Source organism: Melospiza georgiana, chromosome 1 (assembly GCF_028018845.1).
Source record: "Melospiza georgiana isolate bMelGeo1 chromosome 1, bMelGeo1.pri, whole genome shotgun sequence".
Lineage (NCBI taxonomy): Eukaryota > Metazoa > Chordata > Aves > Passeriformes > Passerellidae > Melospiza > Melospiza georgiana.
In genome coordinates, this window is record NC_080430.1 from 67950474 (window position 1) to 67966902 (window position 16429).

Below are 16429 nucleotides of genomic sequence, written 5' to 3' on the forward strand. Positions count from 1 at the left end.
TTTACTGTCTTCTTCTTTAATTTTACTTCCAGATTTCTAGCTGTGTTCATTCCATATATCTTGTGTTTGGGGCATCTGTAGAAAGCACTGGGAGTTTTGGCTAGCCAAGTGATAGAATAACACTTGAAAACCTGGGCATAAATTCCAAATAATTCCATGTTTTGGGCATCTGATTTTCTGCATATATAAAACTCCCTACTAAAGGGCTTTTGATTTAACTTATTGGAGACTTCATACAAATCAGTATGTCCAAAATGAGCATCTGTAAGATAATCCTTCTTCATGAAAGTTTCATGCCAAAAATAAGGGGAAAAATTACGCAGGTTTTCTTATTCAGTACAGTGAGCAAGAGCTCTTACAGCTTCAGATTTGCCTTTTGTTGTAGGGAATTAGGTTTTTGTGCTAATCTTTACTCCAGCTCTGAGGTAATCCCTAGAAATAGGTTTAAACTACTATTAATATAGTTCTTGCTTTTAATTAGAGGTTCATTTAAACTTTTGGGTTGTTTTTCTTTAGAACAGATTGCAAGATAAATAATGGGGTATCATATGAATATGTTGTGTGGATTCTGTGCTAGAAACTGAGATGGTAAAAATTTAGCTCTGGTAAGGAATCAAGGTCACTGTGGGGTTATCTGAAGCTGTATTTTGCTCTGTTGCAGTCTCTGAAGAAGCTAAACCATGCCAATGTAATAAAATTGAAGGAAGTCATACGAGAAAATGACCACCTTTATTTTGTGTTTGAGTACATGAAGGAAAATCTCTATCAGCTAATGAAGGATAGGTATGTCTTTTTTCACAGAAAAGCAGTGTGCTGTCATGCTCTATTTAATGATTCTCACACTGCTTTGAAGAACACTTTGGGATGTCTGGTTTTGGCTCCTCTGGTAGCGCCATTGGCATGAACAGGATTTGCTGCACCCGATTATTTGAGGGTAGAGTTCTGCTTTGCTCTGTTACAACACTGCATATTGTAATGCTTTAGAAATAAGTTTGATCACCTGTTAACAGGAGAGTTGGCATGCCTTTGTGTAGAACCATGAGAGAAATTTCAAATAGTTGTGTTATGGGTTTTTTTCTTCATTAGCCTTCATTTTAATTTATGAAGGATTGGCTGAACATTGTTCATGCTACTTTTCCTCGTGGGTTTGACTTAAGGTGGGGATGGTGCATGGATGCATCTTTGTAAGAATGGGCTAACTCTGATGTTGCAATCTTGGACAAACAGTACATAGCAAGGCTTGCAAGGTGGTCTTCAGAGTAGGACCTGCCTTTTCAATAACATTTTCTTTTGATGAATTGTTTTGCCTTTGGTGTGGGTTTCCTTCAGATTTTGTCATGCACTTGTATCTCCTAATGTGCCAAGCCCTGGGTTGACATCCTGAGGTAGCTGCTGGTGACATGACCACAATGTTACTCTGCAGCTGAGCAGAATTGCTCTTAGCAGGGCTCCCTTAAGGGCACTGCTGGGTAATGCACCTGCCTGTGCTGCACTGTGCCAGCTCTGCCTTGCTACAGCACTGTGCATTCCACACCCACCTGGTCCAGCACACTGCTGGCCAGCCAGCTTCTACAAACACAGCACCATGAACATCTCAGCACAGAAGTCCTGCTGCTGCACTTGAAGTGGTTGAGATTAAGGCCCAAGAGAGTTTTGAAATGAGAGTTGCATCTCTCTTGCTTTGACTTGATGGGTGTGTTTTCTTGTGTTCGTGATGTGTTAGGCAAAATAAAGAAACATATATGTTCTGAAGGCACATTATTTTTCTGAATTATGTACATTTTTACCTTGTTTCTTCACAGAAACAAATTTTTCCCTGAGTCAGTCATCAGAAACATGATGTATCAGATATTGCAAGGCCTGGCTTTCATCCACAAACATGGTAGGTTTCCTACTAGAGTTTAACTGTGTAGCACTTTTTTTAGAAAATAAGATCATGCACAGAAATAACATGAATCAAATAACCTAATGAGGGCTATTAATCATCTCTGATAAAATCATGGTTACCTGTTTCAAGTGTGGTGCAGTTTTAAACTTTGCCTGAAGTTACTCTTTGTTTTCCCATAAATGGATTTTCCTCTTTCTCTTGGAAAGCACTGGATGTTGTTAATACACTGTGCAGTAGTTTTTTCTACTTTAGTTAGTAGATGAATGAACAAACTAAAGAAATTTATATGCTCGCCTGTACTAATCACTTCTGCATCCTCAAAAAGATCTAATTGAGGAGCATTAATACCTAAGTACTCTTTTGTTGAGATACTATAACTAACATGATACTCTACATATAAAAAATACTAAAATAACTTGTTCACTAAGAAATTCAAAGAGTATCCTTATCAAATACAACCTGGATTTAAATATTTTAGTAAATTGGATGTTTCTAGGAATTACAGGAAGAGTCTAAATAAGAGCTCTGAGGTGTGCTCACAACAATAGAAAGTTTCACAGTATTTGCAAAACTCCTAAAGCTCATGTTTAATATCTGTCTGTGAACTGTATTGCATTTAAAAAGGTAATAATTCACTCTCATGCTCAACTTTTTGATTTTGTAGTTCTTCTTCACATCACAATGGTATCCTTAAAACTTTCCAAAGACAATAAAACATTAGCTGAAAACAAAATGTGTTCCTAGTATGGTTTGATTTGCTTTTAATGTACCCTGAAGAGGTCTGTTGGTGAATTAAATGAATAATTACTTAGTAGTGTCAAATACCCAGAAATTGACATTTTCTTGTCCTTCTAATCAGGATCATATACTGTTTGTTAGCATCCTCCTTTCCTACATCATTTCTCTGCAAAATAAATTAGAAAATTAGATTTTTTTAAAAAAGCTTCTAATTTTAAGTTACAATATTAATATCTTGATTTGACCACAAGTGTATAAGGGAATAACAGGTATGATAAATTTGAACATTTACATTTCACTGTAATAATTTCAACGAATTTCTTACAGTTGTTTTCAATTTATGCATGCAGAAATTAAGTGCTTTATTCTAGCAAGTGGATTTCAATCAAATTAATGGATAACATAACAAATTGTGTGTTCCAATTAAACAGCAGAATTGATTTGCCTAGTGACTTAACCATTGCCCAAATATAGAGATCCTCAAGCCAACAGCAAACACTGAAGAAGCTTTATGTGCCTGCATTACTAATATAAGCATTTCTGAGCAGGATTTGGATATCCTGTAAATGTCTGTATCTCCAAATCGTTGTCACAATGATAAATAACTAGCTAAAAATCATTCAAGCAATTTTATTAATCAAGTAAGTGTGTCAGGTGCTCAATTTTCCATTATCCAAAACTGATAAAGTAAAAGATTTCATTCTGAAACTGGTTTTAACTTGATGTTGCTGCCAGCCAATTCATTTTCCTTAGTGTGCTAATGACAGTTTACATTTGTTAATTTAAGAACACTTGGTGTAATAATCATTGGAGGGAAAATGTGTGCATTTGTTGGGGGAGGGTTCCAATTATTTTATGTTGAATTAAAAAAAAAAAAAAAAAAGAAAAAAGACTGAAAACCACTATATTATTCCAAAACATCCCAAAGTAAATACTGGATTACTCTTATTAGAAATTGCTCCTTAAGAAGTGATTCTATGATAATTTGCAGCTCTTATCTGTTTGGTCTTCTACAGGATTTTTTCATAGGGATATGAAGCCTGAAAACCTTCTCTGTAGTGGACCAGAACTTGTGAAAATTGCAGATTTTGGGTTGGCTAGAGAACTAAGATCTCAGCCACCTTACACAGATTATGTTTCTACCAGGTGGTAAGTATATCAAGAATTGAATGCATTATCTTAACTAATTACCCTCCTATTACCATTCTTATATAACTTATTTATTCTTTCCCTCCATCCTCACAGGTACCGTGCTCCTGAAGTTTTGCTGAGATCGTCTGTCTATAGCTCACCTATTGATATATGGGCAGTTGGCAGCATAATGGCTGAGTTATACACACTCAGACCTCTTTTCCCAGGCACAAGTGAAGTAGATGAAATCTTCAAAATTTGCCAAGTCCTAGGGACTCCAAAGAAGGTGAGGCTTTAAAAACCTCACACAATTTTATTACCAAAAAAAAAATCAAATTATTATAAAATATTCAGTGTTATCTTTCAGAACATACATATTGAATTATTGTTTCAATAAGTTTCCTGCAGACTTAGTGTTTGCTCAACTGTATTTCTTTTCAGCTTCCATTATGGCATGTAATGCTAGTCTTTCATTGTATATTAACATCTGTTGTATATCATACCATTATATGAAGCCTTGATCTCCTCTGATGGAAACCAGATAAAATTGTTTAATTTTGTTATTTAAAGCTATTTATAATGGAAAGCAAATCAGAATTCTCCTTGGATTTAATTTACCAGAGCCAATTTGCTTTCCCTTCCCAAAAGTGTAATTCTTCTGTGCTGGCACGCAGAATTTGGAGTTTGTACAAGTTACCATAAATAAGACAAATTATGCTTTTCTTATTTTTAAAGTATAAAACCATTTAATCTCAAACACAGATGTCTCATAAATATTATTAGCAATAAGAAGTAATTGAGGGAAAATGTGCAGTATTTTAGAGAGGAAACAACTCTTTTCACTTATTTTCTGTATGAGCTAAATACTTTTTAAAATTATAAGGAAAGTTTTGGTAGTGCATATAAAAATGGATGCAATTATATTCAGTTTAAAAGTTGTTTGACTAAATGGATGGGAAAATATGCAAGAAAAGAATAGGGTTGCTTTCAAAATTTCAAATGAACTGAAAAAAAAGACCATATGCTATAAAATATTTTTGTAGGCTAAAGTAAGAAATGGCAGATACATATGAGCATTTTATGGGTGCAAATAGAACTGGAGGAGTAACTGACCAAACACAGTCCACCTAGATCTGAACAACCTAAGGGTGGAGAGAGATACATCAGTTTCATTAGTGTTCTACCTGTATAAAATACAATGTAATTCTTGTCCAGTAAAGAAGCTGCTGTCAATAGAGAAGTAAGGAACAGAAAACTTAAAACAGAAATAGATTAAGCTTAGCCAGGAACATGCAGAGCTTGAAGTGGTGGGAGAACATCCAAGAGAACATTCTGAGAAACAGGTGCAAACTCATGACAGAGCAAAGAGGAAAAGGTCAGGTGGAGAGTTATGGATGATATGTTGTGGAAGTGAAAATTGAATCAGGAGGACTCAGTGAAAATTGGTATGATGTGTAAAACAGTATGACAGAGTTGTGCCTCAGGAATAATGTGCAGATAGGAGCAGTATTTTAAGACTTGAGTTTTCAAATGCAGATGTGAACTTTCTTAAGCAGATCACAAATCTAGGATAGTAAGAGGAACATTTTGATGTTTATGAAGACTGTCTGAAAGACAGCACCATGCTGGCTTCTGGAACATTTTCAATATACAGCATAAACAAGCTCTGAAATGCAAGGAGATCAGAGAGAGAGGTTTTCACTGTGTGCAGTAGCACAGAAGCATTGAGCTGATTGCTGTGGTTTTTCTCTAACCTTACAAGGAGCTAACAGAAGCAAATGTGACTGTTTAGAGTCTGTCATTCCCTGACTAGAAAGCTTAGTGCTTGGGAAAGCACAGACCACTACAAGCTGAATATTCCAGAAAAAATTGTAGGCTCCCTTAAAGGCCCCAAGAGTTAGGACATTTTAAGTCAGCCTGCTTGAATCAGGAAACTATAATTAATTACATTGTGTCATCTGCTGGGCAGACTTGGGAATTTTCTCTCCTTACAACAGTGCTAAGGCATTCTTCAAGGAGATTACTTTGTAAAAGGAGTACTTAAATAGTATGATAGGAATTACCACAACAAATAATGCACTTGTTACAAGTACTTATATTCTGAAAAATATAAGTAGTTATTTTAATAGTCTGATTTTGCAGATAGTTTTACAAATATTATTTTTTTCAGACATTCATTTTCATTTATTCTGTTATCTCACAATAATGAATTACAGGAATTATGCCCAAGAGCTATCTTCATTCCATTTTACCTTCCTTTGCTTAAGGCCATAACAACATACCAATGACTTTTGTGAATCTGGGTTTTAAATAGTGGCAGGTAACGTTTTTGTTTTATTTTATAAATTAAGTTGCTTTATTTATTTTATAAATAAATTAAATTGCACCATTCAAGTATTGCCAGTGGTGGTGCACTTGTCCTGTGAGAATTTAATGAAAAAATTGATGACAACCTCAATAGCAGAGATTAATGAAATGCCTTTTCATTAGCTGAAGGTTGGCAATGGCACTTTAAATTATTGCAAATTAATTTTTTTTAATAGAAGTGTATTTTTCATTTTGCTCTTGTACTGTTTTCACCTTATCCCTATGCTTCATCAGTTCAACATGCAGCCCTTGGTACTTTGTTGTAAACTGTTCCTTTATTTCTAGCAGACAGAATGCCACCAGACTTAATAAAGAAGGGCAATGCAGTGAAGGAGGGAAGTTTTTCTCCATTGATTTAAATGAACAAACTGAGGTTTGTTCTGAGGTTTTTTTTCTCTGAGGTGAAAGAGGAAGTCACTTGAAATCTTGAAACTTATCTTAAACAGATGTGGTTTATAATAATATTTGAGTTTTTTATTACCATGGACTGTGCTAACAGAGCTAAAACTGTTGTACTTTAAAAGATGAGTAATGGCTATCATGGTACTTTAAGACCAAATTGTATCAAATCAGTCCAGTTCTCCCTGTAGCAGTGCGAAAAGCGTGGTGGACAGAGGAAGAGCACAAATATCATACCTTGTCTTCAGTAAGGTTTCTGATGCCGTCCCTCATAACATTCTCAGCAGCATATTTCTATACAAATTGCAGGATGAGAGCATACCTGTTTGGAAAGAGTTGTCCAGACAGTAAGCTTCACTGTCTCTTATTCAAAAGGTTCATTGAATAAACTTGAGTGGTTCTGCCTCTGATTAAATTTTTAAAATTGTATTGAAGGCTGTCTGATGGAGTAGATTTTGCTGCTTAAGCTAGTAGATGGCAGGCAGAGAAGAATTATGTTAGAAAAGAAGACTGGAATTTAGAAGGATTTTTTTTTTTATGTATAGAATTAGAGATGTAGCTTTAAAGAAATTTTTTCAGTAGTGCACAGAATGCTGTACTTAGGCAGGAATAATAAGCTACATGAATAGCTGTGGATCACCATCCAGCTAACACATCTGTAGGAGAGGCCGTAGGAAGTATTTAGTGACAAAGACAAATGCCATACCAATTTGTAGAAAAAGAAGTATTGCCCATTAACATGTGAACTAATCTTTCTGTTTCTCTTGCTATATTATATCCAGTTTAGAGTTTTCAAGACAAAAAAAATCAAGAGTCTAGAGAGGAAATAAAACTTTAAAAGCCTAGACCTTAGGAATTGTTTGGGTTTTTTTAGCCTGTACAAACAAAGAGTGGAAGAAATTAAAAGAAATACACCTTCCAATGTTTAAAAAGGCCACTCTAGAGGAAAGAATCAGATAGTCCTTCTTGGTATCCATGGATGACAGGACATTCAACAATGGTAATTTATTTTTGTACGAGAAACCTCCATTTTCCTAATCATGAGGAGATTACTCTCTGGAGTAATCTGCATAATCTGGCTGGGGATTGCCAGAAATTGGAAGCTTTTTGAGACTTAACACCTGTCAGGAAGGGACAAGGGTGTGGAGTAAAAGGTCTGTTGAGGTCTTGGATAATGTTGTAGCTCTGTATTACAAGATTGCAGTTATCAAGCAATGAAGGACTTCAAGGTTTACTTTTAGCAAGTTAAACACTTTTTTAAAAAGTGTTTATTTGGTGATCATGTTTTTTTATTGTTGCAACACTGATCTGGTTGTAACCATACTAAGTCTGGTTGTAACTTAATCATCGACTGTCATAATGGTGGATCAGTGCTGTATTGTATAGGCTGCATCAGGGTTATACAGCTGGGACATGGTGAATGGAGGGGCCTTGCCTCTGCTATTTCCATAAAGAGGGCATGCTGAAGTCAGTGCTGGGCTCATTTCTGTGGCAAATGGGATGTGGCATTTCTGGTACTGCTGCACTCTGGTCTCCTTCAGATAGGATGTGTCCATGGTGATGGTTCCACCTGTAGCTACAGGAGACCTCAGGAGGACTGTCATTGGAGATTGATGCTGCATTCACCAGTGTTGTAATAATTGTCACGGAAAACAGGAATGCTTGTTTTTGACCATAAAGGAAGGAGCCATGCAGACCAAACATGACTCAAGCTGCCTTAAATTTTATCTAAATACATCTTTGTTCTTTTTTGGTGCTGATTTTTCTTTCCTTTGAAACAGAGTGACTGGACAGAAGGATACCACCTTGCTTCTGCCATGAATTTCCGTTTCCCACAATGTGTCCCTATAAGCCTAAAAACTCTCATCCCAAATGCAAGCAATGAAGCAATACAGCTTATGAGTGATATGCTGAACTGGAATCCAAAGAAGAGACCTACAGCAAGTCAGGTGTGAGCACATCAATGATTAAGTATAAGACTGAATTTTCTTGCATTTTAAAAAATTGTTGATACAGAGACCAATTGATTGTCATAATAGTGATGGCCATAAATGTCTCCTCATTTTGAACACTTTGATGGGAATGAGACTAAGTGATGAGAAGAGAAAGTTCTAAACCTGGCTCAGCAGACATCAGAAACTCTTCAGTTATTTCTGCAATATTGTCTTCTGTACTGTGTATCTTAAATTCTCTCTGTACAGGACAGAGAAATAGCTGAGGTGCAAATGTTTCAATTGTGCCTGTCATCACTTTGCCACTTTTGTTTTCCTCCCCATCTGTACAAAGGGAGGTACCAAAAAGTTTGAAAACTTTGTTTTTTGTGAAGCCACAGATGGAATGCAGAATGGAAGACCTAAGGCTTATTTTTACTTGGAATATAAGTTGTATGAAGTGATAAAGAAAGACCTTTGTGAAGAACATGCCAATAGGTCACAAAGATCACAATTTTTGTCCAAATTAATTTTCAAAACACATATTTCAAGGACCAAAGATGGTACATTCTGTGGATTTTTTTTACTATTCTTACCTAATGTAATCCTATTTAGAACATATAAAAGAGGAATAAAATTGAGAAAGAAATGACATATTGCAAGTTACCCTAGGTCGATGTACTGCAAGTGATTCAGAAGCAGTTAAGCAGATGGTACCAAATAAAGCAAACATTCCTCTCCACTTTATAAAGCATGTCTATTGTACAGAGATGGAGATCTATCTGTAGTCTAGTACTATGTACCTCTACACAAAACACTCTATGGTGCTTTATAAAAGCAAATAACCAGCTTTTACCCAGGTGAGTTATCGAGGAAGCAGCTGCAGCAGATGTGTAATCCACAGTCAAAAGGAAGAGTTTAATGCACATACATGGCAGTGTGTTCAAAGGCAGCTTTTCTTGAGTGCAGCTGAGGCAAAACATGCATTTGAGAACTAACAAAGAGTAGGATCCTATCCAGAAGGATTAACAGAGTGGGTTGCTTTGATATAGTGGGAGGTGTGTTACTAAGGTGTGTCCGAGCTCTGCATTTAACAGAGGACATGGAAAGGTCAGAGGAAAGGATCAAATGAACATCTGCCTTAAGACAGACACTATATTTTCTTAATAAACACCATGAAGGCACAGCAGGCATAGTGAATGTATTTTAAAGGAAAGGAAAAGCTGGTGATAAGAAAAATGCTCATAAACATTCTCTAATTGTAGAATCCATACACCATCTCACTTCTGGAGCTTTTGTTGTTGTTAGTTTTGTTTAGTTTTTAATTTAAAAACTCAGGCTATTCACTGAGTTGCTAAAACACAGTCAGCAGTGGAGACATGTAAATCAAGCATGTGCTAAAAGTAGTGGGATCTACCTCTTTAAAAGAGAAATTTGTTACTGCATAAATATAGAATGGTGTTAAATGTATAATGCACCTCCACCTAGCAGTAAAGAAGGGAACAAAAGGATATGACTGCTGTTACATATACAAGTGGATCAGACTTACTAAGTTATGTAAGAGTTTGAAATACAGAACTGCCAGTTCTCAATATACACTTTACATATGATCTCATTACCCTTCCATCTGTTCTGTAAAGCTTGCTCAAATGTTTCAGTAACCTGCTTAGATCCTTGATGAGGTTACCAAAGTCAACTTTTTGAAGTTAAAATTGATGTGTTATATCTTCCTCTGCAGGCTTTGAAGCACCCTTACTTTCAAGTTGGCCAAATTTTAGGACCTCCCCCACAGTATCTGGAGAAGCAGACTCCTCTTAAACCAGTTCAGCCAACAGAGCCTAAGCCATCTTTACCTAAACTGGAAGCTAAGCCAGAACCTCTGTCTTCACCTGATTTACCTGACAAAACACAGCCACAGCCCTTGCCAAAGGTTAACCACCAGCCTCTCCAGCAAATTCAGTTGCCTCAGAATACAGCTAACCAGCAAGTACCAAAGCAGCAGCAGCCACAGTCACAACCACTTTTTCCAATGATCAATAAAGACTCATCGCCTGTAAGTTGTCTTCAATAACTAGAAAGATGGTTTTATTAAAAGTTCTTAGGATGTTCAGCCAGGTGATCCCTTGAAAATTGTCTTATGTTTTATTAGAGGAGATGCAGATAGATAACTAGGGAATAAGTGAGGATATAACTGTCTGCTTATTAAAATTTTATAGCAAGTCAGAAGAATAGATTGCTTGTAACAACACTGTTCATCATAATAGCCCTCAGTGACATGCTTATGCAGTAATGGAGTTGGAACAGCTGTTACTTATTGACCTTTGAGAAACAATCACAACAATACTGTCACAACGGAGAAGTGGAAAGGGAGAACTTCACTTGCCTTATGCAGGAAAATACCCAGAAAGATTCATCCAGCTCTTAACCTTGCAAGAATTTGGCAATTATGATTTTTAGGAAGATTAGTAGTAAACTTTGGTTTGTAACTTCCATTTTGCTTTGTACTTGTACTCACTGAACTGCAATACAAAGTATGTGAAAAATAATGGGTATTCAGGGAATACTGGAAAGCAAATGATAGATAGAAGGAGAGTTTTGAAACTTAATGATTTCCTTGAAACAGAATGTTAAAGAAATATTTCTTTTATTTGCTGTATTTACTTTGGGGGCACAGCAGTGTTCTGCACCACTGTGCTCTATTTCTCGACAGCTCACCTACCACTGTTCAGAGCATGAGTTCAGCAAGATGCCAGAAACAGTGGTTGAGCACTGAACTGGGTTTGCAAACAGAATGTTAACCTCACTAGTTCAGGTAAACTGGAGTAATTCAAGGATGAAAGTCCAAAAGAACTACACTTCAAGTACATGCTGGCATTATTATGTTTTGTACTTAAAGTCATAATGAGACTATGACCAAAACAGGTACAACACACTGGCAAAAATTCCCTCAAATTCTGTAATTCCCTCAAAGTCTGTAGTCAGTAGTTATACTAGATACAAAATACAAAGTTTTAGAATTGAATTAAAGTGCTTTTTTATTTTAACTTTTATTATTTTAATTTATTTAAAATAGAAGCAAGCAGCTAGTGGCCCTCTGAATGGTGTACTAGGTCCTAAAACCTGCAGAAGACGGTGGGGTCGGACTTTGGTAAAGGCTGTGGATAGCTGGGATGACTTGGATGACCCTGAATTTGGAATGTCATCTTCAAAGAAGCCTAGCATTGCACTGTTAAAAGAAAAGAAAAACAAGGAATTTCTTTTTAGGTAGGTCCTGCAATTATAAAATCACAATTTCTTTTAGTAAACAGTGTCCAGAAGTAGATTTATGGACTGATTAAGACAAGTCTATTAAAATTCAAGTCACCAGAATTCTGCAAGAATGCCAAGAATTGCATGAGCAGATCAGCTTTGCGTGTTATGTTGTTACAGCGCCAGTAACAACATATCCAAACAGAATCAAATTTGTTTTCAGGCACTATATGGTTCAGGTGGTTGTTGTGTATTTAAGAAACTGTTTTACTAAAATTTGACATACTAACATTACTTCCTTTGTCAATTGAATGGTACTGTGTTCTGCCATTTGGGCACATTTGCTTTTATTCCATAGTGTTGGATGCATTTCTTTCTTCAAATCCCAGGTCAGGCTCTTGTGAGGTGTTAGGTCTGACTGTTACTTTGTGGAAGCATACTCTACTGAGAAAAGTAGGATAAGCAAAGAGCACTGTATTTTTCAGGCTAAGATCAGCTTGTGGTATTCTGAGCTGGAGTTGTTGGTCACATGGTTTGAAAATTTTGATTTTTCAGTGTGCCAGAACCAAAAGCTTCACACTGTGTCCAGCCAGGAGGGGAAAACAAGATTCTGATGAGAAATGATTCTGAGAGATCAAATACATCAGCTAAAGATTATTATATAAGCCAATCAAGATATCTGCCTGGTAAGGTTAAAAGTCAATACATATGGAAAATAGAAGCTGTGCACAATCTACATACAATACATTTAAGCTTTAGATTTCTTACTGAATAATTTTGTCTTAACCAAACTAAATTTTCATGTTTTGGACTCAATGGCTTCCTTAGAAGATATCACAATTGATGCAGCAGTTCCTGGCTATGAAAACATGGCAGGACCTCAACACTGCTTGTACACTATAAAAGTGCACAGGCTCTCTTATGACCTGTAATATAAAAAATCCTCAGTAATATAAATCCAACACCTCTTGGATTACTAGGAATATATCCTGATTACTCTATGAGCAGGTGTATGTGAGGACTAAAGAAACTACATACATGTTTTTCATCATGACTGTAGTGATAGGGCTAGGAGTAATGGATTCAAATGGAAAGAGGGGAAATTTAGAAAAGATATACAAAAGAAATTCTTTACTGTGAGGGTCATGAGGCACTGGACAGATTGTGCAGAGGACCTGTGGATGCGCCATCCCTGGCAGTGTTCAAGGCCAGGTTTGATGGAACATTGAGCAACCTGGTCTAGTGGAAGGAGTCCCTGCCCATGGCAGGGCAATTGGAACCGGATGATTTTTAAGGTCCCTTCCAACCCAAACCATTCTATGATTTTATATAGCACATATTTACCAATTTTGCATTGTCAGGATGTTTGGGGTTTTCTGAACATACAAGTTCTGATAAACACAGTCCCCTTCCTTGTACAAAGTGTTTAGAAATATCCATCTACTGGCACTGGTAGGAATTCATACACTCACTTCCTTTCTCAAGGCAGTCATCCTTCTTTAGAAATAGATATCTTAGTCTAAATCTGAGTGATTTTGTCAGGAAAATAACATTATATTATTTAATTACTGGGAATGAGAATAGAAAGGAGAAAGCAAAGATAATGTTTCCTTTAGTTAGTATTGAATATATTCTATAATCAAATTATTTTCTTGGCGTCTCAGTATCTTTTGTTACTGTGGTGGTTTGTACAATTACAGTAATCATAGTATGACTTCTGTAATCCACATTTGAGAATTTAGGTGGCTCACAGAGGAATTCCCCATTGTCAGGCAAGTTGTTTTGATAGAACATATGATTAATTTGTCAGGAACTCATTAGGGCAGTGATGACTTCAATTCTAGAATATTAAATAGGATGCTCAGAGAATTAACAGTTTAAGTCCAAAAGAAAAAGAAAAATATAAAGAGTGAGGAACTTCCGTATCTAAAGGTAACACAAATAAAAGACTCATTTGTATTTCTTATGTTTTATTTAACACAATTCTAATGTCTCCATGGTTTTCAATGAAAGAGGCATAGATGTAAAAAATAATTAATTTCAACATTTAAGGGAATAATAGGTCCAAGGAACATTGTTATTATTTATCTATATTACTTCAGTTCTCCAACCAGTAGATCTGGGAGCTGCTTTCATGTGCTCTAATCCTACTAACTGTTGTAATGCTTGTAACATGCTGAAGTCACAAGAATCTTTGTCCTACTTTTTAACTTAACCCTTGAAGAAATAGTTTATTTTCAGCCTTGGGAACCCAAATTTTTGATATGTATTTTTAATTTGTGTGTTCCTTTTTTGACAAACAGAAGTATCAATTATGGGATTATGGTTTTATAGAAACCAAGTAGCTATACTGAAAAGTCTTGTAAAAGTTCTCTTGAAAGTATGAAGAGAATTGTTCTTAAATTAGTGTCACTGGTTTTCATGGTTCAGCTTAAAAATCTAATCAATGGACATGATTAATTTACATTAATGGTGTTTTGCATTATAAGACAAATGGTTCAGTGTTGGTTTTCTGTTCTAGAAATGTAATTTATTAGTTGAATTAAGTTTGAAATTTGGTTTTTTTAACATTTTCTGTCATTTGTTTTCTAAGGTGTAAACCCAAAGAATGTCTCTTTAGCAGCAGTCAATAAAGAAGGATCACATGGAGCCTGGAACAACCAATTGTTTGCTAAATCACTAGGAAATGCTGGGGGAGGAGTGACTTACAGCAGAAATACTACAGGTAAAAGTGTAATTGAAAATGGTCACATTATATCTCCTCAGACTTTAATTTAGTTAAGACCATCTGGTTTAACTTCTGCAGTTAAGCTTAGGTTCTAGACTCTTTTTTTTTCCTTTTGTTTTAGTGAAAGACTCTTAAAAAACCCAACTTTTTCATATGTGGTATGATGTATTTTGCTTTCAGAACATTAAGAAGGTACAGACCAGCCCCTATTTATAAAGTTGTGTCAAGATAAATTTTGTACATAATCCACTGAGACCGTTATTTTACTGTATTTAAGCAAGTAGTTTGGCCTCATTACTGCCTGCTCCCTATGCCATGGAACACTATCAAACAGCAGTCTCACCCATGAAAACATAAGGGTGGGTGGTGTGCTCATATAATAAAAGTGCTGCCTAATATTCTAGACATGTCTTTTGTCAATTTACTGGCCTTGTCCTAAATCCTTTGCTGCAAGAAAAGTCCCCTTATTTCCAGGAAGGAACTTCCAGTGAGACTATGTTTTGTGAAGAACACTATTATCAGCATTGTATAGAGTGAAGTCCAACACTAGTAAACACTTTATCTAAGATTTCACTGAGGAAAGCATCAGAATGTGGACTGAAATGTGTCTTCTCACCCCCAAGCCCTATAACTCAGGTACACTGTCCCTGTTATGGGAGGTTACCTGGTTAACAACTCTGCAGCCATTGTCCCGCTAGCAAGAGTCATCTCCAAATACTTCAGTGCCAATAAACCACCCATCTTGACATGCTTGTACAGCAAGAACTTCAGAAGGTTTGTTTACATGCAGATGCTGCACCCCTTTTTAATAGAACTTTGGTAGCCATTCTGCAGTGTCAACAAACCTCATTTTCCCCTCTGAAAGTCAGGGAAGCTGAAGTTTTTCATTTGAATTAATGTGCAAAATTTTAGAAAGTGGAGAAACAACAGCACCTACCAGAGTTTATTATGAAATAGAAGAGGTTTTTTGTATCATCTTGTAAATCTTTTTTGTTTTCTGAAATAGAGTATCCATGTGCCTCAGAAGTAAATTATTTATAAATAACCTTGCAAGGGAATCAGGCACAGAAAAGCAAACAGCTGCTTCCAAAAGTTTTCATCAATTGGCTAGCCATCTACCTATTGAACTGCCGTGAAGATAAAATTAGAATGAATGCTAATGGTAGAAATCCTGCATTTGTCTTTCTACCAAGAATTTAAAGAAATAAAGAACTAAAACTGATTCATTTTTGTTGGAAAATACTTGGTATTTCCATCAGTATGGTAAATTGTATGTGTTGTTTCATATATGGGGAGATAGCAACACTTAAGAAACACATGGAACCAGAATAGATGGATCACAGGAATACAATACATGTAAACTGTATCTTTTCACTTTTCATATTGACAGTCGGAAAGTCAACGCTGCTGTGTTTAAATAACTATGTATAGTTTATTTAAGTGGGCTTTTTTTTTCATCAGCCACAACATTGCTCTAAGGCAAAATAAGATAAGAGCAAATAGTTACAAATGCTTTATTTATGAAGGATTCTAAGTTTATGATCAGTCAACTCTGAAGATACCACCAAGTCCTTAAAATTGCAAATGGAATGTAATTGCATTGTTGGAAAATCACATTGTTAGTGCATATTTAGAACGAGCCTTGTAAAGTAACCTCTTGGAGTAACATTTTCTGCTCAAGAAAACAAGGATAAGACATTTTACTTACTAATGTGTCAGATATTCATTCTTGCTTGCTTTTTCCTTCCTCATTTCTTTTATATGACCTAAATTAGTTCTTCATACCCTTCTTCTGAAGTTCTGTCTTTCCATCTTTTTCTTCCTTTAATTTTCCTTGTCTACAGATGAGAACTTAATTATACCTATTGAAAAGCTATCATGCAAAGAAAGGTTGAATGAAAAATTAGAAGATCCAAAAGGTAAATTGTAGCAATTATATCCTGGTTCTTTGTACATTTCCTATTTATGTTTTACAGTTTCTTGTAAAAAAAATTGCAC

The 16429-nt window shown here is 35.8% G+C and overlaps 1 protein-coding gene across 2 annotated transcripts in view; it reads left to right on the forward strand.

The window, feature by feature from the left end:
* Positions 1-16429, forward strand: part of MAK (male germ cell associated kinase) — a 28842-nt gene that overhangs the window by 7495 nt on the left and 4918 nt on the right. For both annotated transcript variants that reach the window (XM_058026644.1, XM_058026637.1), the window contains exons 4-13: positions 662-783; positions 1803-1882; positions 3643-3775; positions 3872-4043; positions 8305-8472; positions 10193-10507; positions 11528-11718; positions 12259-12389; positions 14297-14428; positions 16276-16350. In XM_058026644.1, the coding sequence (XP_057882627.1) occupies positions 662-783; positions 1803-1882; positions 3643-3775; positions 3872-4043; positions 8305-8472; positions 10193-10507; positions 11528-11718; positions 12259-12389; positions 14297-14428; positions 16276-16350 (1519 nt within the window). The remainder of the gene's footprint in view (positions 1-661; positions 784-1802; positions 1883-3642; positions 3776-3871; positions 4044-8304; positions 8473-10192; positions 10508-11527; positions 11719-12258; positions 12390-14296; positions 14429-16275; positions 16351-16429) is intronic.